The 27,316-nt window shown below is 45.2% G+C and overlaps 1 protein-coding gene across 2 annotated transcripts in view; it reads right to left on the reverse strand.

Moving 5' to 3' along the window:
• Positions 1–268: 268 nt before the first annotated feature.
• Positions 269–27,316, reverse strand: part of Tsen2 (tRNA splicing endonuclease subunit 2) — a 59,477-nt gene continuing 32,429 nt past the window's right edge. For both annotated transcript variants that reach the window (XM_070536019.1, XM_070536018.1), the window contains exons 4-9: positions 26,058–26,512; positions 22,733–22,786; positions 16,742–16,877; positions 13,608–13,762; positions 12,831–12,911; positions 269–576 (exon numbers count right to left, since the gene is read on the reverse strand). In XM_070536019.1, coding sequence (XP_070392120.1) covers positions 514–576; positions 12,831–12,911; positions 13,608–13,762; positions 16,742–16,877; positions 22,733–22,786; positions 26,058–26,512 — 944 coding nt within the window. In that variant the 3' untranslated portion in view covers positions 269–513. The remainder of the gene's footprint in view (positions 577–12,830; positions 12,912–13,607; positions 13,763–16,741; positions 16,878–22,732; positions 22,787–26,057; positions 26,513–27,316) is intronic.

Here is a 27,316-nt window from a genome sequence, read left to right on the forward strand (position 1 = left end):
GTAGCTCTCACAACACAGTATGTACATCATTGTGCGACTGTGCAGTGAGACATCATCACATGAAAGGTTGAACTACATGCAGTGACCACAGCAGTTTATGATATGCTGCAACCTAAACCATATGCTTTACTACTTTATAGACAACCTTAAAATCATGAAGACGATATGAATGGTCACCTGCGGTTGTTCTGCCATTGCTTGACTTGTCATGTGAAAGGAAGGATGTGTCTACATGCTTGTGTGCAAACATTTCCATACAACTACAAGATTATAAATGTTTTGAAGTTTTATTTAGCAATATAATAATGGATCTCACATATGATGGCACTCCCTGTGCGCCCCAATGAATCTTCACATTTCGGTGAAGAATATTCTGAATCAATGAACACCCTTAACATCCTCTTAAGATAAGTACTAGAAGTGCTTTATATACAGTGTTTAATAATTGCCAAGCTTTATGTACAGCAAGTTATTTATAATACAAGACACAGCCATGCACTTGAGCGGTGCCATTCAGGATACGTCATCCCGTTTCTCCCTTTCTTCCGATACAACCCACCGCCGCACCAAGAGCTCCTGCAAAATGTGCAAAAAAAGAGAGAGAGAGTGTCATCACAACACTAGCCTATTCCAGCCCTGCTTCTGAGCTACAGTACCAAGGATCACACCACATGAATAGTAAAAAGGCCAAAGCATGGCAAACATTGCATTCATGTACAGACTTGTTCCAGAGCTATAGCAAATGTGCACTGACCAGACAGTATTCTTACTTTCACAGTGTCCTGCTAAACATTACAAATGCCGGTCACTTTGACTTCGAGGAAGTCAGCTGACACTCTACATGGTAAAAAGGTATTTCTGTCTTACGGGCAAATCCATTGCCTGCCTGAGCTCAGTGCACCAAGCCTTGTAATTCACAGCTGCATTGACATATGAAAGACAATGCTTGCTTGCGCTTCGGATTACTACAGGGGCTGGTTTTTCAGGCCCAGGCCCGGCCTGAGCCCAACAGTGCCATGCGCTGGCCTGCCCGAGCCTTGCCCGGCGGTTTTAAGAGGAAGTTTTAGCTTTTCTCATTTCCCATGTATTTAGACAGAAGGCCGCAAGCTAAAGCTTCCTCTTAAACCTGGCCCGTACCTAGCCCGTTTCTGTTCGACCCATTAGCCCTTGAGCCTTAACGATGCTAGGTCGAGTTCTCAGTTACTGTGAACATAATGTAATCAATGGTCACCAGGCAGTCTCCAAGCTGTATCAAAGCAGCATATTGCCCTGCACCCCATTTATTATTTGAATATGTGGTACGAAAACACACATATACAATAGACAGGAAAACTGGGAGGGGTCAGGCTGGCAACAGCCACCAGGAGTGGCAAAACAGCTGCTTACATCTAAGGAGGACGATATAGAAAAGTACATCTGTTGATCACCATGCTTGTGCTTTAAATTGCGATATGAATGGCCTTACTACATCTTCTAAATAGTTGTGCAGCACTATAATATAGCAAAGGCATAGCTGAATGCTCCCGTACCATCGCCAGCAATTTCATCTCACTTTTAAATGTCCTATAAACATTGAGGAACTTTAATGCCAAGGTAGGCAAGAAGCAGGCTGGAGACAAGGCAGTGGGCGAATATGGCATAGGCACTAGGAATAGGAGGGGAGAGTTATTAGTAGAGTTTGCGGAACAGAATAATATGAGGATAATGAATACCCTCTTCCGCAAGCGGGATAGCCGAAAGTGGACGTGGAGGAGCCCGAACGGCGAGACTAGAAATGAAATAGACTTCATACTCTGCACTAACCCTGGCATCATACAAGATGTGGACGTGCTCGGCAAGGTGCGCTGCAGTGACCACAGGATGGTAAGAACTCGAATTAGCCTAGACTTGAGGAGACAACGGAAGAAACTGGTACATAAGAAGCCAATCAATGAGTTAGTGGTAAGAGGGAAACTAGAGGGATTCCGGATCAAGCTACAGAACAGATATTCGGCTTTAACTCAGGATCAGGGAGAGGACCTTAGTGTTGAAGCAATGAGCGACAGTCTTATGGGCATCATTAAGGAGTGTGCAACAGAAGTCGATGGTAACTCCGTTAGACAGGATACCAGTAAGCTAGCGCAGGAGACGAAATATCTCATCAAGAAACGTCTGTGTATTAAAGCCTCTAACCCTACAGCCAGAATAGAACTGGCAGAACTTTCGAAGTTAATCAACAAGTGTAAGACAGCTGACATAAGGAAGTATAATATGGATAGAATTGAACATGCTCTCAGGAACGGAGGAAGCCTAAAAGCAGTGAAGAAGAAACTAGGAATTGGCAAGAATCAGATGTATGCGTTAAGAGACAAAGCCGGCAATATCGTTACTAATATGGATGAGATAGTTCAAGTGGCTGAGGAGTTCTATAGAGATTTATACAGTACCAGTGACACCCACGACGATAATGGAAGAGAAAATAGTCTAGAGGAATTCGAAATCCCGAAGGTAACGCCGGAAGAAGTAAAGAAAGCCTTAGGAGATATGCAAAGGGGGAAGGCAGCTGGGGAGGATCAGGTAACAGCAGATTTGTTGAAGGATGGTGGACAGATTGTTCTAGAGAAACTGGCCACCCTGTATACGCAATGCCTCATGACCTCGAGCGTACCGGAATCATGGAAGAATGCTAACATAATCCTAATCCATAAGAAAGGGGACGCCAAAGACTTGAAAAATTATAGACCGATCAGCTTACTGTCCGTTGCCTACAAAGTATTTACTAAGGTAATTGCAAATAGAATCAGGAACACCTTAGACTTCTGTCAACCAAAGGACCAGGCAGGATTCCATAAAGGCTACTCAACAATAGACCATATTCACACTATCAATCAAGTGATAGAGAAATGTGCAGAATATAACCAACCCTTATATATAGCTTTCATTGATTACGAGAAAGCGTTTGATTCAGTCGAAACCTCAGCAGTCATGGAGGCATTACGGAATCAGGGTGTAGATGAGCCATATGTAAAAATACTGGAAGATATCTATAGCGGCTCCACAGCCACCGTAGTCCTCCATAAAGCAAGCAACAAAATCCCAATAAAGAAAGGCGTCAGGCAGGGAGATACGATATCTCCAATGCTATTCACAGCGTGTTTACAGAAGGTATTCAGAGACCTGGATTGGGAAGAATTGGGGATAAAAGTTAATGGGGAATACCTTAGTAACTTGCGATTCGCTGATGATATTGCCTTGCTTAGTAACTCAGGGGACCAATTGCAATGCATGCTCACTGACCTGGAGAGGCAAAGCAGAAGAGTGGGTCTAAAAATTAACCTGCAGAAAACTAAAGTAATGCTTAACAGTCTCGGGAGAGAACAGCAATTTACAATAGGCAGCGAGGCACTGGAAGTCGTAAGGGAATACATCTACTTAGGGCAGGTAATGACGGCGGATCCGGATCATGAGACGGAAATAATCAGAAGAATAAGAATGGGCTGGGGTGCGTTTGGCAGGCATTCCCAAATCATGAACAGCAGGTTGCCATTATCCCTAAAGAGAAAAGTATATAATAGCTGTGTCTTGCCAGTACTCACCTACGGGGCAGAAACCTGGAGTCTTACGGAAAGGGTTCTACTCAAATTGAGGACGACACAACGAGCTATGGAAAGAAGAATGATAGGTGTAACGTTAAGGGATAAGAAAAGAGCAGATTGGGTGAGGGAACAAATGCGAGTTAATGACATCTTAGTTGAAATCAAGAAAAAGAAATGGGCATGGGCAGGACATGTAATGAGGAGGGAAGATAACCGATGGTCATTAAGGGTTACGGACTGGATCCCAAGGGAAGGGAAGCGCAGCAGGGGGCGGCAGAAAGTTAGGTGGGCGGATGAGATTAAGAAGTTTGCAGGCACGGCATGGCCACAATTAGTACATGACCGGGGTTGTTGGAGAAGCATGGGAGAGGCCTTTGCCCTGCAGTGGGCGCAACCAGGCTGATGATGATGATGATGATGAAACATTGAGATGTACAGTGGTGGAACTCAAGCCAATAAATTTGGTGTGAATGTAAACTGAAATACGCTGCTCTACTAGCTTTCAGGAACACCATAATACACGGGCACTAGAAGCTTTTTTCTTTAAACAGAAATTGGTGATTCGCAAGGCTAACACTGAGGTGCAGTCATATTTTCACATGGAACATGCCATTTTTAATGCTTTACTTGGCTTCCTCATAATGGTGTCAGTTTCTCAGTTGAAAATTTAGGCATCCTTGTTTTGCATTATACTATTCAAATTTTGACTCTGTTTACTTTTGTTTCGGAACAGTGCATGTACAATGCAGGCAACATAGTTCTTTTTCATCAGGTTGGAATATGATTTGTTTGTTCACGTAAATTTGCAGGGAACCCACCTAGTGGCACAGAAACACACACAAAGCTGCAAACACGTGGGTTGGACCACTAAAAGGGCCCCTCACCAGGTCTGGCCATTTTGAGCTGACAAGCGCAGAGCATACACTGTGCAATAACGATCATGTCTGCAAAGTATTACATCGCTACGTGCCCCGGAAAGATCTGAAATTTCAAACCAAACGCCGTTTTCCTTTCTCCTTGCTGCCGCGGCGCTCCAAGCCAGAGAGTGACGTACGCATTCTAGTGCACCTACGTACACGTGTTCGCGCTGTGGCGTCGCTCGTGGTGACACGTGACTTCGAGAATTATTCAAGGCAACATCTGTTATTTGTGTAACATGTTGCTTGAATATACTAATTAAAGCTAATAAAACCTACGAACCAAATGTCTGGATGTTCTTGTTTTACTTCGCACCGCACCAAGAGCGATGGACTTCCCTTTCATCTGCTTGTTCTCACGTCATGCAGTCGCATGCGCCGACACCGAAACTATGTCGTTTTCTACCGTTTTCCGGCACGGGATCATGCTCTGTAATGTGCTTGTGTCTGCCTCAGTATTTGTGTAGCACTGACTTATACCGCTGGTCAAATGTCCTCGTGCACAGCACGCCAAATTGTGCACGGCATGAAACGAGACAATCGCAACAGCTTGCGCGCGACGCCGTCAACGGAAGTGCGCCGCGAAGCAGAAAGAATGAGGGAAATAAAATGAAGGCGGGGGTCGTGATGTATGCGTCAGGTGACCCTCAAACTCCGGTAAGGGAAAACGCAGGGAAGAAATTTCACTTGTGGATGCTAAACGGGGCAAAGGGAGAGAGCGTCTCTCTTGGCAGTGGCGCTCGCCTCATGAAATCATGGGTTCACGTCACTAAAATATTTCTGTCTCGGCTATTAATGAACCAATTTGAAAAATTCTTGCGATAGAACACTCCTTCATGGTGCGTAACAACTTCCAATGTATAACCGAAATTTGCCATGTGGCCTGGTGAGGGACCCTTTAATGTGTTAAAATTGCATTCAAAAGAAAAATTCACTGAGACAATAAAAGTTTGTGTTTTCTTTTTAGCATCTCTCTCACCAATGTTGAGAAATATTGCAGCATCCACGTAGGCTTAAAGAATTTATGTAAGAACAATGGACATTTGAAAGTCTAAATTTAATTGGTTGGACTAATTGTGTGATAAACTATGGCAAACTATTATACTCACTTGAATGAATATAGAAAAAAAAAATGCAAACCAGTTAGTATCACGTTGCACATGCCTAACAGACAAAAATATTGTGAATGAACTTTCCAGAATTTACTTGCTACCACTTTATTTAAGTAGTCTAAGAACTTGTTGAAAATTTAGTCAATTTTTGTTTTTATATTAAAATGATCACACATAGACAGTGCAAAGCGGTACATCAATGACCCCCGTTGAAAATCTGCATATTTTTGTGCAACAATAAAAATATTGCAGACGACTCTTTCTCTAGGCATGTCTTCTGCTCATGAAAAATGTAACCAACTGTACCGAAGCTCCTCTCAACGATTCCTCTTGTGCTCGCTCTATGAAGAATAGCTCGGATACCTGAAGACAGTCTAGTGAATTTTTTACAGTGAGTCTTGTGACATCCAAATAGTTTCGAATCTCTTTAGCGCGACTGCAATGCTAACTCTTCGTCTTTTTGATTCGGCTGCGATGTCTAGCATCTCTTGAAGTTTGCCTGTCGACGCCACTCCCAGCCACCCCAATGCGCGGGAACTTTGTTGATAGGCGGGGCTGCTGTCAAACTCACAGTGCTAACTCCATCAAACATCGGGTCATCCGTCTCACACCTAAGCACGATCACTTCTAGGAATTCGAGGTACTAATATCCTGGGAACAACGTTGACCAGAGTTTTTTAGTGTCGCAGAGACGAAAGAATTGCGGCAGAACCCATCTTAAGATGACTATTGAAGCTACTGCGATCAGCATTCAGGCAATGTAGCGACCATGCAGCGACACACCATATTGACCAAAACACCTTTATTTAGAATTTGTAGTGATCCTCCTGAGATTTCAAGTGCTTCAGTGATATACAACGGACACTGTCTCTGTGACTGGCCCGCTTTGTTATGACCATCGCTCACAAGAGTTATCTCACGACGGTAGGACAAAGACTGTACGCTGGTGGCGCATGCAGTGACGACAATGGCATTACGAAGAAGGGATAACGTTGACAGAATGTTGAAGGCATAAGGATGATGGCATGACGATGATGGAATGATTCTGAAGTGATGACGATAAATGACCACGACGCAACAATGCCATGATGACGGCTGCATAATCACTACTGATTGACAATAGCACAGTTATAATGGAATGAAGGAGAAATTATGTTGATGGAATCACGAAGGCAGTATGGTATGACGACGATGGCATGACAACAATTGGACAACATTTCTGAAATGACGGCGATGATGCAACAGCGTGATGACGACTGCATAACAAAAATGGTGGGACGACAACAGTATGACAAGAACCGGATTGCCAAGCTAAAATGACAATGACGGAAAGATCACAACGGTATCCCGACCATCGTATGATAACAAATGCACGGCGACGATTGCGTATTGACAATGCAATGACAACACTGGCATGACAACTGTGCCATAATCATGATTGAATGACGACAGCATGAATATGACGGAATGACGTCGATGGAACTGTGAAGGTGGTATGATGATGAGGTTATGATGATGGTATGCCAGTGTTACAAGAACGACATGGCTAGAACAGAATGGTCACGACTGTATGATGATGATGGAACCACCAAGACCCAGGGGAAATACATAGTGGCTTAAAAGTTAGACAACAATAAGGTCACATGGCATAAAACAGACAGATAGACAGATAAAAAGTGTCTGAGGCAGGCAAAGGATGCTGATCACATTAAAAATAAGGGCGTACAGAGGGTGTAGTTGATCACGGTACCATTTTCTCTGTGGCTGAAGAGAGCTGCTAACGTACACTAATCTGTGCAGCGTACAGCTGCTATGTCGTAACTTTTCTGCCTTGCCTTTCCCATATACCAACAGACACCACTGACCTAAAATTTGCATAGGGCTGCAGTTTTTATAGTCTTCAGTTTTGTGGAGGCTATAATAATAGCAAGGCTGGCTCTAATCCGGGCCCCACTGAGGCCTGGGCCGGACCCAAGCTCGAAGTTTTTAGGCCTGAGCCTAGCCTGGGCCCAAGTCAACAATTGTTTACCCGGCACAAGCCCAGCTTGAGGACCGGGCCAGGCTGGGCCTTGGCTTTCGGGCCAGCCCGGGCCCGTGCAGTGGTATATTGCTCCTCTCCTGTTCAGATGCACGGCACTTAGTCAAGCAAGGCACGCGCAGTTGTACAACTAGGCCATGTGTGCTTAAAAATCATCATAGCAATATAATGGATAACCAGCTGAAGTGGCAATGCAAAGTACACACCGTAATTGTAGCAATAATAGCAGCATGTTTGCCACCATATCGACCCTAACTTGTGATCTTGCGTAATGCCATGGTGATAAATGGACAAGAGTGACTGTAGTGCTTCACCCACACTACAACGGTTACATGTGCCATCAATCTAATCATGACCGTTTCCTTGGAGCAGAAATCGGGACTCAAAAAACTGTGATTCTCGCTTACCCTGACAACTGTCTTCTCTGCATGACTCTAGCGCCTCCTAAAGTTCGGATTCTCCACGTGACATGAGTGAAAATAGGTTCCTGTCATATGGTGTCACAGTTATGCAGCCATGACAAGTGTTGGTGTGAGTGCTCCTATGCTAATGCCACCTGATGGATGGCATGGACAGCTTGGGCACAAGAGGAAGTTTCGTCCATTTTGGCAGCCCGGGACATAGATTGTTAAGTACGGCCCGCTGAGGTGCAAGTCTTGCCAGCCAGTTGCGACAGCGGCGTCAACTTTCCTGAACGCCACCGCAAACCTCTAGCCACGGCGTCACTAAGTCGACTGTGTGTGGAGAACAATACGCGCGCCCTCGACTCTCCATTGCTGTAGCCAAGATGAGTTCGACGAAGCAGGCTTTGTGCCTGAACCCGCCGTTGCTGACCTGGTCGGCTGTAAACAAGGGAGTCCCCGAGGGAACGTAGTTCGAGGCCCCTTTTCACGTGCCATTCAAGACGCAAGACAATGGGCAACCGGCGGTCGCGCTGTGGGGGTCAGCTTGGGGAATAAAAGGCGCCTTTCCTGACGTAAGCCCCGAGTTCTACGAAGTCCGTCTGACGTCGGTTGAGGACTGTGAAACTGTGTGGAAATGTGTGTGTGTAATTCCTCGCGCAGAGAGGCGACTTGTTTACGATGACTGGCCGAATGTTTCCCTCACCTTGGGATCAAGGGAGGACCAAGTGTTTATAAACCGCTGTTGTGCGGCCGCTCAGTGCACTTTCTCTCGCAGTCATGCTAGACTGATGAACTGCAATGTCCTTATGCAGATACTGTAAATAAACCCATATTCCTCGTTCTCGATGAGAAGCAGTCCTTTCCTTCAACAACGTCCTCAGCGTGGATAAGTTGGACGACGGCATGGGCCAGCTACCTTCTAATTCATGCCCGACTCCAATCTTGACAACTGATTACGAGCGATGGGATTGAGCCCCTAATCCTAACAAGATGCATGCGGACCAACCACAGACTCGTTTGCGTACTTCACGAGCCAACCCTGTTTGGCTTCTAACTGCAAGACCAGCATGAGCAGACAAAGGTTCACTTATACGAGCTCCTATTAGTAGGATCTGCAGCAGACTTAGGCCTCTGATTATTGTGAAAAGCAGTGCAATTCGAACACAGACAGACAGCAGAAACATACAGATGACTACGATAGTTTGTTCCATGGTGCTGTTGCACTTGTATGGCTTCTTTGGTACCATGTGGTAAGTTTTCAGTCAGTGATAAGTATTTACTGTGCACGTGTGTTGATAACGGTTCATCGCAAAAATGTTGTTCCTTTCCTTTTCTTTTTTTGATCTGGGTTTTTGATAACAATGCAAGTTTATATGTTTTCAATAAAGCTAGCGGAGAGTCGGCGCTTATCTGTGTGTTCCTTCTGCCTGTCTGTCTTCAAATTGTGCTGCTGTTCACAATGAACAGAAACCAACTTGCCTAAATTTCAGCCATGTTAGGCCTCTGAGTGCAGCAAGGATGAACACTTGCTCAGTATCTCTGCATGGCGACTCAAACTTCTTTGATTCCTTGACAAAGTCGCATCGAGGAACTAGTCCTCATCGTCTGTCTGCCATTATACAAGGAGTAGGAAAGCATAAATGCTCTCTTTGTAACTTTGCAACTTTGCACTCTTCTGTATTGTTGTGAGGTGTAAGTAAAATACTGACGGTGCACATGTGTGATGAGCCAGAAGAGAATGACGAAGGTGGTTGTGCATATGCAATGCGCATGAATGAAGATGGGGAAAAAGAAGAGAAAAAGGAGAGGTGGGCATGAAGCAAACAGAATAAAAAAGGAAGGAAGAAGTTTGGCGATGGGCACAGTCAGGTGACCAGGCCCTAGTGACATGTTGCTGCCACAATGTTTACAAGTTGAGTTGCAGGCTTCATGTGACCAGCCAAGTTCTTTTGCCAACACCTTGCATCATCACGGCCCCGATTCCCTCGACAGCCCTCACAAGCTGCTGCTGAAGCCTTTGACATCAGTAGGACATCGAACTGAATCTACCCTCGCTTTAAGACGACTCAATTTGCCAATGGATGAGCTCACATCAGCACAGACTCTCTTAACTTTAACGGTGGCTTAGCTCTATCTTGATTATCTGCTAGTGGTTTTCTGTCATACCAACTACAATCGAACCCACTTATAACAATACCGGTATTAACAATATATATTGGTTATAGTAATGAAAAGCAGCTGTGCCATCCCACTTTTATTTGTTTTTTATGGTGAAATAACCCGACTACTACAATGCCCCCATGCTGCATTATCAGTTATAATGATGAAGTCTGACTACTGGGCGTCCGTGCCGAAAGGTAATGGAAAATCCTCGAAAAGAAAAAAGAAAAAGCGGCACTTGAGCCACAGCACCCTCGCCCGCTGCCCCAACAGCCGCCGCGAACTCCTACAATAGAACCTGTTTTCCTGCCTTCTCTGCTCTCACCAGCCTCACGCACCTGTCTCCCATTGCCCTTCTACCTCTCCGAACACAAATGGGCTGCGTCCATAGCTTTATGCTGTGCCATCCTCCAAAATACGAATGGACCGCACCAACTTCACTGACAGTACTACTCCCATATTGGTCGCTGGCCCCTCATTGTGCACAGTTCTGCTGACGAATTAAGTAGCTCGTGGTAAAACGCTAAAAAGGTGTGTGACTTGATGAAGAAGTAGACTATCGCAATGGACAGTGTCGGCAATCATCTGCTCGGCAGAGAAGTTTCACAAAGAAAACTGCTTGGTAGACAGCAGGCTCATACGCATTTGACAAGGTGCCTATAAGAAGGTAGAGGCACCCTACGAGTGGTTTCTTGGTGCCCATGCCATGAATTTGCTCATCACCGGGCCAATTCTGGCCACAAAGACCAGAACTGCCCTACAATTGTTTGCCATACTCATCAACAATGTGGACTTCCAGCCAGCTGGTGACTGGGTACAGCGCGTCAAAGAGAGGCACGGCATTGTACACAAAGCCGTCACCAGGGAGGGAGGTGGAGGAAACGCTGCCCCACATTTTCTACAACTACATTGACATTGACGTGTATAATGGCGATGAGGCAGGACTGTTCTTCCAGATGTTGCCGTCCAAGACGCATGCACTCTAAGGAAACACGTGTAAGGGCAGCGAAAACAACAAGCTGCAGCAGCAAGCATCAGCGACAAGTGCCTCGCATTTGTCATTGGGAAATAAAAAAATCCCCACTGCTTCTGCACTGTTGCCAGGATACTGGTACACTACAGTCACAACCACAAGGCATGGATGACGCTAGAACTTTTTCGTGAGTTGCTCTTGGAGTTTGTTCAACGTATCAAGCAACCTAAGTGTAAGGTGGCGCTCATGCCAGATAATAGTAGTGCCCACCACTCCACGCCTAAGCTCTCAAGTGTGGAACCTTTTTTCCTGCCGGACATGACGGCAGGCTTGCAACCCATGGAGGCTGGCATGGTCACCAATCTTAAGGTCATGTATCGTCACCACGTCCTGAACAAGTTAGTCTTGCTGCACGTGGCCAAGCGGACAAGCAGGGAGCAGCCAGAAGATCAATCTATTAAATGCCGTAGAGTTTCTCTTCGGTGCGTGGTTCGAAGTAAGCGCTTCTACAGTGTGGAACTGCTTTAGGAGAGCGTGCTTTGTCCTAGGTAGCAGTGATACGGTGGCAGTGGCGGTGATGACGGCAACAATTACGTCGAAGGGCAGGCTGCCTCAACATTGTCCTCACAGGAGGCCCTGCAGATGATCCAGTCCCTCCGGGGTTTATTTTCACGAGGGGCCTTCCACTGCATTACATGGAGCACCTGGACAGCTTGGGGAAGGATGGCGGCAAAAAACAAGAAAGGCTGACGGACATGGGGTTTTCTCATGCAAGCAAGTGAGAGGTACGTGGCGACATGCTTGTGGCAATCTCGTCCCAGTGTTGCTTCTGGACTTCTCAAGCTGAGAGGCTACCGCAGCAATCTTCTCACACTTTTTAAAAGGACTCTTCCGAGGCCACCAAAGCGATGCCTCGGTGGAGCTTGCAGGTCACTTGCGACCCGTGACCCCTCTTTGCAGTTGCTATACCAGTAGCATTCTTGAACACCGACAGCTGCAGCTTGTTACACGCGTTTGGAGCACGCAGGAAGCAGAGTTAAACAGTTGAACGAGTCAACACAATCAGCAGCCAGATGGAGGAAGGTGGAAGGGACGGGCATTGGCCTCCCTACCGTTATAGTTTTCTCTCGCAACAGCTCTGCCATCCCCCTATTTTGCTTTCTTTCATGCATCCCCGTTATAACAATTATCGGTGATAACAATGGCATTTTCGTGGCACTTGAATATTGGCATAAGTGGGTTTGACATTTTTTGTTCTTCGAAGTGGTTTTATCTCATTTGCGTGTAGGTGCATGTGCATGTTACGCACATAAAATGACACTGGAAACGAGCAAGCAGCCTTGTCAGGTTGGTGGGAACTCCCAAGCCTAAAAATTATATCTTTTGAACAAACCTTTTAAAAAGAAGTGTGTCCTTTGTGGTTGAAAGCCTGTAAACCCGACAAGAACATTAAAAAAAATGTTACAATAAAACATTTTTGGAGAGCTCAGCTGAATTTCAGCTGGATTTCAGCAGGTTTTGTGGTTGCTGAGGCAATACAAACAGCCATGTACAACAGTTTCTGCAAATTTCACACACAAACTCCTCCAAGATAATCATGAAAGGAATGCAACCATCCCAATACATTACAGGAGTCCACGAGAGTACACACCTGAATCTTGAAAGATCGCAATACATGAGGCGTGGTGAAGTCAGCACCTCTGGGCATGATCACGTGACACAGCAGCACGGCCTGCAATGCACCAGAGAGGATGTGGGGTGATGAGGGGGCAGATGAGTGCGTTGCAATGTGATCAAGCCTGCGCTGGGGGCTGACTGATTTAAGCAGGATGGGAAAGCAGGGCACACACTTTGCTTCAATCTCTGCTTCCCACGTGTCTTTTCTTATCATTTTTAGAAAACGCGACATTACAGTAGCTGGTGTTGCACTGAACCTTCGCCTTTGGCGTAGGTTTGTCCGAAAAGTGGTGCATAGGAGTGAGAGATTTTGTTCGAAATAACCATTGCGTGCGTTTTGTAGTTCGAATTTGCAGGAGTTTCTTTTCTTTTTGTTCAAATACACAGAACTTTGTCAGGGCTAACAGAGCGAAGGTTTCAGCATCAAAAATTTCAGATGTTCTTATAAATTCGATCTATGGGGTACTTGGCGGTGCCGCGAAGGCACCCAGATTATCGAGAATGTCAGAAAAATTGGTCGTTGACTGTAAGCAAGTCTTTTTGCACTTTACTGTCATTAAAATGCAGCAGCCATGACCAGGAACCAGAACTGCGACCCTGTGCTCAGCAGGACGATGCCGTAGCAACTTAGGCACTGCTCTGCGTAACACCACTCACTGCAGCATAATGCACTGCTACTGACTTGTGTGAACAATCACTTGAAACCTTACTACAGCACAGACGCCAAATGATGGGATGCTGCAGCACCAACCTTGGAGGCATTTCCGTTGACCCTGATGAGACCCGATAGAGTGGGCCAACTCTGCAACCGATGATCGGGGTTCTCCTCTAGGGTGTCAGTCCAAACAGTGCGCACAATCACCGAGAAACTGGCATGATAGAACGGAGGCCCATCCTTGTAAAGCACTGCACAGGGCACAAATATTGCATGTATGCACGCAAGTGTTACTACTAATTGTATTCAAATTACAACAATTGTATAAACTGCAATCCGCTATACAATATGAGTTTTAATTTATTTATCAGAACATATGCAGTACATGTATAGTGCTCACAGAATGAAATGTGACAGGTATACTTTAAGTAGAACACTCGATATGCGCAATTACTATAGAGTACTGTGTCATGTTGCTACCAATCTGGTCATTAAAGTTGATGTGGACTCCTGATCTATGTTTATGAGCCAAAATTATGCTATTGTCACATAAACCGCAGATGGCAAAAACAAAAGTATGCACATTGGTTAGCCCTAAATTGAAATGCTTAGTTCTGTAAGTATATAGTACAAGACACGACGAAGAAGACTGGATAAGGGTTGCCCCGTCCTCAGCACTCTCAGACAGGGAAAGAAGAATTTCGGATTCGTTTTGAACCCCTAGGATAGTCACTGGGTAGTCCATGGTCAAATGGGTGGGTAGCGCATCGAGCCGCTGTGCTGAAGGAAACGGGTTCGAGACACCCGTTGGACCAACTTGGGTCAGTGTAGATGCGGGAGTGGGTAAGTACCGCTATTCAATGAGACTCTTTGACACTGACTTGGAGCACTGGGTATCTGCCACTTGGTCTGTACTGTTCTTCAATGAACCTCTTTGATGCCAAGTTGGGTCTCTAAGTCTGTGCCAGTGAGTGCCGCTCTTCAACGAACGTCTTTGATAACAACTTGGATAACTAAGTTGTGTGCCACTGGCAATGTGCCACTCTACAATGAAGAAAGGATCCCTTAAACTCCTTCAATGCTGAGCCGAATTGAAGCCACGTTGCAAACGCGACTCAAGTACAGCAACCTGATGCCTCAGCAGGCTGCGCCACAAATTCAGTGGGTACGTGCCGCTTTTCAGTGGGCGCCTTTTACACCAATGCTTCAGCAAGCTTCGCCATAAATGCACTTGGTATGTGTCGCTCTTTCATGAACATCTTGCTTACTTGGGTCACTGAGTGTGCGCCACTGTGTGTGCAGCTAGCGAGGGAACAATTCTTGACATTCGCAAGCACTGGTGCGCCACACTTCTCATCTCAGAGGGTACGTGCAGACTTTTGCCAGTGCCACTAGATAGTGCAGCGGGTGCAGAAAGAAGCGCGAGAGGAGCCCGGTGGCCACACGACGCATTTCTCGGCATTCACACGCACCGGAGCGTCACGCAATTTGGAGGCCATGCACAGGCTTCACAGTGGTGGTGCTAGATGGCAGCGAGTGTTTTTAGGGAAGCACAAAAGAGGAGTCCTGCTGCAGCACACACCTTATACATGACTTGTTTCGACGGTGACAATACATCGTGTCGCTACGTTGACTCAATGCTAAATGCATTACCGTCAACAGTCGTCGGGAGATAGGTTCTGCCGAATGTTTTGCATTTTGCACCCACGGAAAGGTAGCCGCCAAGGCCGGTAATCGAGCCCATGACCTCAAGCTCAGCAGCACAATGACATAGCCACTAAGCTACCACAGCGGGCAATTTCCCTTTAAATTCTCATAAAATAAGTCATGCATTTAAAATCTAATTTGAATAAAGCAAAATTTTATGAATTAACATAACAAATCCTTCTTTCATTTAGAAGGAAGATTTTCTCATCATATTTTCCTAACTGGGCCAAAGTCTTGCAACGTGTTGCTGCTAGCAACTTGCCTGATGCTGCAGTTCGAAAGCCTTGCAAGATGTTAGCCACCCGGCAACACTATATTGCTTGTGTTGGTGAGCCGGCAGTCAGTCTGCTGCTACACTTTGCACCTAGCTGCCGCCTAACCACTACACATTACCGCTGGCACCAGCGAATATGCTGCGTGTACATGACACTCTGTACTGTAGTTAATGCAAGGCCGCAAACCTGTTAACTGGACTGTGTGTGCTCAGCAGCTCGGTGGCTACAGAGATGTCAAAGCACATGCCGCAAGCCAATATAATGATTTCGCATATGTGTACTCTTTTTACAAATCTTTTGCAGTTCTTTGGCAGCACATGGTGAATTGTTGCATCAGCTCCTCCACAGACAGCTAATGCCCTCGCTGTCTTTCTGCATGCATATTGCTGAAGGTGGCATAATCTCGAACTTCAGAGATGCATTGAAGAGGGAAGTAGACGAAGCGTTCACCCCCATCTGCCTGCGCTCTTCATCACGCCAGCATTGTGGCAGTGAGCGTTTGCAGTCACCCACTGAGACCTGTTTATGTCTGTCTGTGCACATGCCACCATGCTTGCTAATTTAATTAGAGAATGCTTACTCCAATTTACATAGCCGATAAAACTATGAATATTCGTTAGCTGCCTAATACTTTGTTGTCGTTATCAATGCTTCACCTTTCAGGCCAAACTGCGACTTCTTGAGTCATAGAACCAATACTAGAAACGATACACAATGGCTACCGAAATTTTTAATGCCATTAACGATCTTGTTTGGTATCTCAGACAGGATACCCGCGCATGGCAGCTGTGAACAACGGGCTGTCAAACGCTGCCTCTATTTCATGCACTTTTAAAGTGAAGCTCTTTTTTGCGACATCCTAAGGCTGTTGATGCCACATCAGTTCGGGTGGTGTAGAGATCAGTCAACTGATAGTGTCGTCTTACTGCAGGCGACAATATCAGCCTCGGTGGCAGAGTGACCATGAAAATTCGCGGGCTTAGCTTAGTCTGTTTTTACAACTGCCCAATATTTCGGAAAATTTTTCAGCCCCTGCCGAGTAAGAAAAATTTGTTGGCAACTGTACTCACTGCATAAAAGGTCAAGTTTCAATATACCGAAATTTCCATATACGTAACAAAGTGAAGTGCCAATTTTACTTTTTTTGTTATATCGTGGTTTAACTGTACTGTATTGAATGGCAGAATTTGCAACAGGTATGTAAGCAACTTGAACCTGAGGAAGGGTCAACTCTAGTCAGGTACGTACGGTAATCAGCAGCATACTTTGCGCCGGACCGGACCACCCAGCCCTTGCTGCGAAAGTGGTGGTAGGCAGCATATCGGGCAGGGAAGTTGTCACACAGTCCGCACAGCCTCTGCCACAGCTTCAGGAGTTCCAGGTCCTGCGGTTAATGTACCTCTAAGTCACTAAAACTGCCGTCACGTCAAATGCAAACTGCACATATCATCGTTAAACATATAGTGGCGCACGGCGTACATTACATTACCGTATAAACGCGTGTAAGGGCCGCACTTTTTTTTACAAATTCGAGGGCCTATTTTCGGGGTGCGGCCCATACACGCGACATACGAAAAAAAATTTTTTTTTTCAAGTAAAAACAGACCAATAAGTGAATGCGCGTTTATTTACAATAATCCTCATCAATCATCACTATTTACAATCAGTCATCATCACTCGCGGAGTCCTCAGACTCCGAGCTGGTGCTGCATTCTTCTGGCTCATCACCCCACAAGTCGTCGTCTTCAGTTCCGTCCAAATCGTTGGTGCTTCGCCGAAAGGATAGGCCCTTCCTCTTTAAAAATCTCCGCAACCAGCCGACGCTACCTTTGAACTCCTCGCGGGGTATGCTTCTCGCACGCGCCAAAGCTTGCGTCTTCACGCGCAGCATGTCCGTCGTCAGCGCATATCCATTGTTCCGCACTTCCATTGCGTAGCGGAACAGCTCTTCTTCGAGCTCAGGATATTTGCATGGCTTGCCTCGAAAAGCACGCCTTTTGGAGCTGGTGGTCTTCAACGCATCCTTCTGGTTGCACCACCTTCGGACGCACTTCTCGTCCACGTCAAATTTTCTACCCGCCGCACGCTTGCCATGGTCGAGGGCAAACTCCACTACCTTCAATTTAAAGCCTGCCGTGTAGCTATTGATATGTTTGCCCATCGTGCTAGAATGGCAACGCTCGATGGCAATTCGTGAAAAATAAAGCAGAGCACACACGAGAGCCGCAACAACAGCGTGCGCCCACGCCAACAACGCTGCTACAACTCGCGTGCCTTCGACAGTCGCAAAACAAAGCCGGGGTGGCCAGCATGGTGGCCAGGGCTGATGATACCGATGACGATATGGATTGCGGAAGCTCGCGGCAGAAAGAAAATATGATGATGATGATGACCCGCGACATCGGCGCCATCCGTGGGCGGCATCTGGAAGCTTCCGTGCGCGCGCATTTTGAAGGCTAATCACACGTGGGTCGTGGAAAGTTCGGGGTGCGGCCCTTACACGGATATTTTTTTTTTAAATATTTGCTTCGGGAAGTTGGGGGTGCGGCCCATACACGGGTGCGGCCCTTACACGCGTTTATACGGTAGTATTTCAAGCTGTTCAAGTTGGTGATAGCAATGAGGAACACTCGTGAGGAACAGTCTTAATCCTGAAGAAAGGTGAGAAGATTTTTATTGAAACATTGATATTGGCTGGCACACGTGTGACAGCCGATATATCAATTTGAATATGGACGGTATTATTAACCTATAAATATTTACCACTGTGACTGCTTTTGAGAAAAACCCAGAACTTCTGCTTGTATAATTTGAGTCTGTGAAACAGCTGTTTGCTTTCGTATGAGTGATTTGTGTGTCCTAAGAAATTTTTTATTTTATTACATGCCTGCATCACCCATGTGGGCATTACATCAATACGTCATGCCCTCTGTTGCAGTTCTATGCAGTACTTACATCAATACGTACACATTTGTATTCCCCATGATGTAATGGCAGAAAGGACTCACATTACTGCAAAGTACATTAAAAAATGAGCAATTAATAATGCTGAATGCCTGAAACTTCCTGCGAGTGAAAATTGTGAGCAAGAAAAAAAAAAAAACGCTGTAATGCGGCTGATCAAATGATTAGAGTTTTCCTATTTAAGAGCAATTATTGCTGACTGAGCATCTGATGCAGAGAAAAAAAGTTTGAGGGAACATGAACATAACTGTCCCCCAGAGCTAACCTAGAGCAAACACAAACCGGTAGAGGCAGAACACAAAAATGAGAAAATAATAAATGGCTACGCAGGGTAACATATGCAGATCAAGAGATATGGAGAACCAAACGAGATTCTGACAAATGCACTGACGTTCAGCCTAAGGGTGCCGTAGCACTGCAAATATGGGTGGCGATTGCTGCCAGGAAACAAAGCATTATTTATCAGCTTAAAAAAAATATATCTGTTGCCAGGTACTCCCTGTCGGTCCCTGTGTGGGAGACGCCCACTGCACACTGACGTGCCTCCTGCAGGACCTTTAATAAAGTTTATCCAATCCAATCTTGACCGACCAAGTGCCAACAATTTGCCAGACAAGAGCCCGAGTGATAGAAAAACAATTTGCCGATGCACAAGGATCATCCGGTAGCGCTAAACATTCCGATATAAAAGCTTGTCATATTCCCCTGCATCAAAAACAACTGACACATTTTTTTTTTAAAGTGTCACTGAACCAATATTTTCCATATAACGCTTTCTTTATCTTGGATATGAAACATGACACCACAGAGCTTGGCTAACACAACATGATGTCATAAGTGGCTAGCAGATGACTGCCAGAATAAGAACATTGTGCAAAGTAAGCCTAAGAGGATTACTGTACCGAATAAATGTGAATATCCTGGTGAAAATGCGGTGCAATGGATGGAACAATGATTGATCAAGAGATATGTATGACGTCGAGTGCTGCTACCTGTACAGGAACTTAAAAAAATGCCCAATTTTTTCGCTTACTCAACCTCACATTATACTTTCATGCCACAAGATTGGACGAGTGGCTTTAGTAGGGCCACTGTGCTATGTACATAAGAATGAATACTTCTTTCCTCTTCATCAGGATCCATCCCCGCTCTTTCACTCCCTTTCCCTCTTCCCCATTGCAGAGTAGCAGACTAGAGCATACAAACTCAGGTCAACCTCTCTGCCTTTCCCGTAAATAAAACCTTTCTTGCTGCCCCTCAGATACTGTCCTTTTCCTTATTGTTTAAAATTACCATACATTGCCTTCGAAGACATGCAAACTGCGCAACCTTATTGAAGTGTTGTCGCACACTTCCTTGCTTTTATGTGCACATTTTTTTTTCTTTATCTCATCTGTCAATACCTCATCTTTCTCTCTCTCTTACAACTGTACAGGGTAGCCTCGCAGCTCATACATCACATTAGCTAGCCTCCCTATGTTTCCCTTCAATTTTCCTGTCTCTTTCGCTGATGCCAGTGACATATTTTTGCAACAAGTACGTGGCATGTCAACACAAGGTTGATCAATTCTGGACATACATGACTGAAGTACACATTATGTACCGTATTTACTCAAATGTAGACCGATTACTCCTTCAAAAAAAGAAAAAAGGCATGTGCCAAAGTTCGCTTAGATTCGAGGATGTTGCAGCCACCAGACACTTAACGTCATCTTACGGCCACAATATTCTAGGCCCCATCTTTGCAACACAGCCTCCGAGATTCAGGATGAAAAACATTAAAGCTCCAAGAGCAAAGCAAGTTCCATGTAGATGAAAATAACATGCACCAACGGTGCAAGAATGGAAAGAACTTTTCAACTGTCTGTGCTGCAAAGCAGATGGTTTTCATAGGACTGCAGGAAGCTTTAAACCAGAAGGTAGAAAAAGATGTTACTCATATTATCAGGACACAAGGAGAAGCGTGATCGTCCATGATGACAAATAGTGCAAGCATTCTAAAAGTGCAACGTACCAAACGCACTAAATGAACGCGAGGACAGTGGACTGTTACCATTGTTGGACGAAACCAATGACAAAGAGGCCAGCGATGCCAATGAAGACAACAATGATTGAATTTTACACGTGCTTGTAGCAAGTGGCAAAAGCTGTACTAAAATGCATGCTCTTTTCACAGAGAAATGCCATCTCATTGGGCTTAAGTCCGAGAAATTTGGTCTTGTGCATGTGACCTTATCAATTTCAGGGGTCAGCCTACAATCTACAATCGATGGCAGCCTAGATTCAAGTAAATATGGCAATTATTTTCCCAGCACCTGGTCCTCATCGGTTCAGCCGCTGTAGTCCAATATGCGGTTGTATCATGGAAGCAAAAGCAGTAGACATGTGCCATAAGATACCACGGAAGCACCCACTTTCACATAAGCGCCCAGTATTAACATTTCCAAAACTTCAGAATTCTGAAAATTGTATGTCAAGCGCCCGTCCCCTCCAAAGCACCAGCATCAGCAGAAATATTCACCCCACTGCGACCGTCACGAGACCACTAGGGATGATGACAGGGATATTCACTTTCTCGCGGTGGAAAGGGAAACACCAAAGGAGGTGAACATAATGCAGTGACAATTTACAGTCCTTGAAAGAAAACCCAGTGGTCGCAGGGCTCTTGTGAGACACATCTTGATAAAGCATGCACGCATCTGTTCCCACACTTCTCGTGCAATCCGTTAGCTACACGATGCACTCCTACACTATTGCCAGAACAATCGAAGTCGTTGAGTGGCACCATGCGTCGGGAAAGAATGTGAGCTGCACCTCTCAGCATTTCACGATAGAAAGAAAAAGAATCCGCGAGTGGGACTCCAAGTATGATGCCCTAAAGCCCACCAACTACGGCAAGCAGAAGATGAAGCGCACACTCAGGGATGGTGGGCCCATCTTCAATGAAGAGTTGGACAATGCCCTCTTTGATTACCTTCAAATGGAATGATATGCTGGCCGTGCCATCAGTAACCAGCTCCTAAGAAAGGAAGCACTAAGAATTGCTGGAAATCTGAACCTTGGCAGCTTCATGACCTCAAGCATGTATATCATCCAATGGACGAAGCAATTCGGAGTGACAATGCATGTGTCTACCAACGACAGTCAGAAGGCCCCTACCGATTGCAAGGAAGCAGTTGATGCCTTTCGCTCAAGAATCGCAACTTTGAGGACGCGCTTCGACTACACAGCCTACAACATCTGTAACATGGACATATAACATCATTTAACATATTCTTCTGTTGTATCACGTGACAACACAGAGCAACACTGGCCGCAAGGGTAACCAAAAGTGGCAGCACTGACTCTAAGATGTAACACCCACAACCTAGGCGCAATAATTGAAGCGTACTCGGCAAAAAGCCGTTCGCGGTCTTTCCTAATTCTTGTGCCCTTGTTCTTAGTTTCTACAGCAAATGTACAATTAACTTCGTCTAAAAATGGCTGGATGACAGCCAAAAAATGTCTGGGGTGGTGCATCCGCACTTGGGGTCCCAACACAGACGATGTTCGCCGCTTGCTCATCATCAACCAAACCCCCGTCCATAACATGAAGGCCGCTGTCGACGCAGCAGAAGACGGCAGTACCGACATCGTGTACATTCCAGGAGGGTGTACGAGAATCCTGCAGACGTCTACTAGAATAAGCCATTCAAGGACTCCCGCCACGTGTCATGGGCCGAGTTCGTGAGGAAGCGATAGAGGACTCTTAAAGGGAACCTCCGGAAGCCTTTGTGCCAAGTCATGCTGAGCTTTGTGTCGACGGCTTGGGTTGCTGTGTCTGAAGAGATCGTCGCGCGAGCCTTCAAGGGGTGTGGGATCAGTGTCGCATAGGACGACAGCGAGGATGGGCACTTGCATAACAGACTTGCAGACTGAAGAGCCCGTGGTCTGGAGCTTGTCCAGTTGAAGACCGGACAAACGGCAATATCTAGATTAACCCAATTTTCAGTGAAAGAGCAGTGGGTGCTTCCACAGCATTTTATGGTATGCACGCAGACACAATTCATTCATGTCACCTAAACCACCAAAAAAACATGCGTATTGACCGACACTGTTTTAAGAAGGAAAGAAGTCAGTATACTAGGACTGCAGCAATGATAACAATGAGTCATGACAATTTGTTGGTCCTTTTTTTGGTGACAGCCAATTCCACCACAAAGATAGGCTCGGTATTATGAATGGCAAAATGATGCAATTGAAATGTCACACCTGGAGAGGGGTGTTCCGACTTACCTCATCGCCATCCTTCACAATGAGACACCCCAAGCCATAGGAAAGGAAATATGCCTGTAACGACAGCAACAAAAAGAGAGAAAATTACCAGGAAAGGAATTACCAATACTATTCAGGTCTTCAAGAGTACCAGTCATAAAAAAAAAAAATTATGGGGTTTTACGTGCCAAAGCCACTTTCTGATTATGAGGCACGCTGTGGTGGAGGACTCCGGAAATTTCGACCACCTGGGGTTCTTTAACATGCACCTAAACCTAAGTACATGGGTGTTTTCGCATTTCGCCCCCACTGAAATGCAGCTGCCATGGCCGGGATCCGATCCCGTGACCTTGTGCTCAGCAGCCCAACACCATAGCCAATGAGCAACCACGGAGGGTATCAGTCATCAAACAGAATCTGTTATATACAGGTAAAATAACAATAAGAAAGAGAGTGAAAAGGTGGCCAGGCTGCGCTTATTGTTTATTTTCAAATGATGCTGTTACATCCATGAAAGGCATTTATTGAAATGCCCCATAGAGTGGTCCTGAATCAGCCGTGTGCCTATTGAGATTCAGCTAGCCAGCCACATGCCATCTTCCTATTCTCCACCTTTCTTGTATTCCCCACATCCTGTTGAGGCGGAAACTCAAAATTCACATGAAACTGTCACAATATACTACCTCTTATCACCAAACAATCGATGGTGTGCAAATAGTACGTTACTATGTGCTACCAATAGATTTTTAAAGGTTTCTGGTGTTGCCTTTGTTTGCAAATGCTATATGGTGTTTTGGGGTTCACTCATGTTTGCTAACAAGGTATTCCTCTTTTTTAAAAGACAAGCAATAATGACTTTAGTACACCCAAAGCATAGTCCCTGAGATAATGCTGCTTCATGTGGTGTACAGATGCCTGTGATCCCAGACACTACATAAAGCCAAAGAGAGCTAATTTGGGCTGGCTGGTACGTGCTATAGCAAACCAGAATAACAGTGTATAGGATGAGTCAAATGGAATGAACAAATGAAGCTATTCATTCGTTCATTGAGTTTGTCTTCTCCTATGGGCTATTACTCCAATTAAGCTGTCACGCATGCAGCATATGACTGAGCGTTACAAAGTTGGAATGTGCTTGATAAAAACAGAACGCCTGAGCATCGCATCCCCGAGACATCGTACTACAGTTAAACCTCGATACAACAAACTTCAATACAGTCGAGCCGCGATATAACAAAGCTGTACTTTGTTAAAAACTTTGTTAAATCACGAATTTCGTTAATTTGAGGTGTTAAAGTTTCAGCATTAAAAAGAACTTCACAACTTCCCAGACCACTCCTGGCAGATAGCATCTCGTTAGTAAGCAGTTATAAACAAATATGTGCACTGTATGCCGTAGGTGCGAGGAAAAGCTTGCCTGTGAGGGTGAGCTGAGAAGGATGGTGGCTTGATATGGCAGCACCTTCTCATACAAGCAAGATAGGATGGCTGGAAGGCTGTGCCCCATTTTCTCACATGCACAAGGGAGGGAGTGGGGATATTTGTGTGCACTAGGAAGGGAGGGGAGCGGCAGGTTAGTGCTCATCTTCTCTCCTACACCGGCTGCTGCCGCGCTCAGCGGCCGCACAAGCCCGATCTTGGAGGTATTCTGCAGTGGGTTCTAAGGCTATGCAACCCGAGGTATAGCCGATGGCTTCATGTGCACTGTGTTCTCTTATGCCTAGTTCACACTGAAGCGAAAGGCAGCACAAAGGGGAATTTGCTCACCACTGCTGCTGCTCTTTGCACCAGCATTCTGACAGCAAGCATCCATGATCATCGAGTGAGATGTGTTTGTGTTTGCCTGTGCACATGTGATAGTGTGCTTGTTAATTTAGTTAGTAAGCAAATGTTTACACCAACTGATAAAACTAGTAACCTTACTTTGCACAGCTGTCTAGTAATTTTTCATCACAACCAATGCTTCGCCTTTTGAATGAAGCTGCGACTTTTCTTTATTCATTAATGCTCACTGTATTTCTATTACTCTTTCAGTAACCAATTACATGTAACCAGTTACTTTCTCGGTGAAACAAGCTCTAACAGGCGATGCAGCTTTGAGTACTTGGATTTAGAAGGAATACAACAGATTGCCCTTGGTTGCGGCACGCAGCAGCCCTGATGATGATGACGCGCATGCTCAGACAGGCAAGCCCAGGCACTCGGGATTTGTTTCCTCATTTTAATCATTGACGAAATGAACTGTCGCTGCTACGGTTCCATATGGAAAGTCACTTCAGACACTTAAATCTAAGGATGACTTTTTCTTAGCTTTGTGTTAGCCCTACAAGGAGTGCATTCTCCGAGCCTCTGCAACAATGATGTGCTGCGCTTCACCGAGTACCTACGCGCGAGCATCATGGTATTGAGCAACCTCAATCTTGTGCGCAGGGTGTTCGTACAATACAACACAGACCTTCTTTCTGGTGTGCTCATTGAACTAGCTTTCAGTGTCACTGCTGATGTCTCTAGAAGAAAACGAGGGAAGATTCCCGCTGAAAGATGAGAAAAGCAATTCCTAGTGATGATAAAAATGTGCCAAAGGGGTGCCGAAGGAGTACTGAAAAAACTAAGCCAGCTCATTCCATTAGCTATATTTTCGCAATGTTAATAATGACTGGGAGGAAAGTAATGTAAGAATAATTTATGACATTTTAGTAATTGCTAAATTAATTTTGTGGGGAGGTAAGCAGTCACTGAAATCAATTAAAGCTTTACATGAAGTTACTGTGAGTAATTGTAATAGTAATTGTAATTGTTTCTTCTGTAATGTGTACAAGCCTGACCGGAACAAACTTCTTTTCCTCAAGACTTTTCTTTTCATCGTGCCCAACTTTGAAGAGTTCACGAGTAAGAAAATGTCATACGTAAGGAGCACATGCAATTATGTAATAATCACGATAGTTCTAAACCAAGTAGGAGCATATGCAACTTACAAGGTACACTCAATGATGATTTTCAGCTGTCAGTATCTCACTTCGGTCATGTTCAGTCATCACGCTTGTACAAAGATGGAAATCTTAAAAACAATTATTACTGACATAAATGCAAGTGAACCAACATTTACATTGAATTTCAAATTTAACTGACACTGCGGTGATTTACTAAAAACATTAAAAAAAAGTGTCTGAGCAGCGCGAAGATCTGCTACTCACTCCCCTACCAGTAATATGCTATGCTAGCAGTGGCTGTACATATGTATGAGTTTTTATGCAAATGTGTGCATGCGCACACATACACTTGCACATACACCAAGGCTGCTTACACACACTAACACATGCAAAGAGAAAAATGTGACCAAACTTGCCTCTTCAAAGAAGAGCTGTAGTGACTCAGTGATAGGCCAAGGGTCTTCAGTTGAAAAAACTTCAGGCTCCTCATTAGCCCCAGAATTTATCATTTCAACTTCATCACCATCACTGCCAACAGCGCCTTCTTCTTCGACTGCGTGCCATCTTTTCCTTTTCTCCTTGCTTGGACTGGTCGCTTCTTTTGCACCGCCAGCAGAGGTTGCACTAATGGCGAGGTTTATTTCAAGCAATTCCGCTTTGCTGTCCTTCTGCTCGTCAGGTGCCTCCATCTTGACAGAATTTTCAGAACCTGTCTCCGGTGCAGAAAGGTCAATCTCAAGTGGCTGCCCTTCCTCGTCGTCTTGTTGGTCGGTGACTGATGCCTGTTCGGGACTGCCACCAGTCTCGCTTTCACGCTTGTCTACTGCCGAGGTGCACGCCTCTTCAGTCGCATCAGCCTCGTCACCACCAGCTACCAACAGAAAAAGAAAAGACCAAAAAGGCAGTGCTGCAACTCTGACACAACACCGAGCGCAAAGTGCATTTTGAACTGTTCGGCCTGTTCACGTGTGTAACAGTGTGGTCCACTGCTTGGTTGATGGTGCTGACACCTCACTCCGCACCCGCGCAATACTTTGGCCTAGCTTCAGCCAGCACTTTCCCCTAGAGCACCAGCAAAGTGACAGCCACAGGTTAGTGTATTTCCCTTTAACAGTGGACCACACTATAGAGAGGTCGAAACACTTATTGAGAATGTGCGTCTGGTGGCCAAATCAGCTGCCAAAGTATGAGGCAGCACGTAGAATGAAAGAAAACAATGCATTTCATAAATGTAGCCCCACATGCTCTTATCATGCTTGCAAATGTAAGGTTGGTGCCCCATCTTGTTTAATTAACGTATATAATGACTCTTTCGTCCCCGAAAGAAAACTGAATGAAACCACTACCTTGCCTTCGCTGCTGCCATTACTGACGCCAAATTAAACAGTGTCTTTTGAGATGCTTTTCTTCGTTAAACTTGTATTTGCTACACACTACTGTTTGTAATAACCACTCCTTTCTGTAATGCCCTCTGGCTTTGAAAGTATTACTAATAAATAATAAAATAAATATCTCAGTGGTTTTGCATAACGTATTTTCACCAAATGTCCCCAGCATGATACTACGAACCCTGGGGAAATTTCCCTAGATATGGGAATCTTATGCCTTGTTTAGGGAAATATATCACTGTGACAAAATTTAAGAAAATTTCGCGCTAAGACATTGATTCGGTGAA

The sequence above is a fragment of the Dermacentor albipictus genome, chromosome 3 (assembly GCF_038994185.2).
Source record: "Dermacentor albipictus isolate Rhodes 1998 colony chromosome 3, USDA_Dalb.pri_finalv2, whole genome shotgun sequence".
NCBI lineage: Eukaryota > Metazoa > Arthropoda > Arachnida > Ixodida > Ixodidae > Dermacentor > Dermacentor albipictus.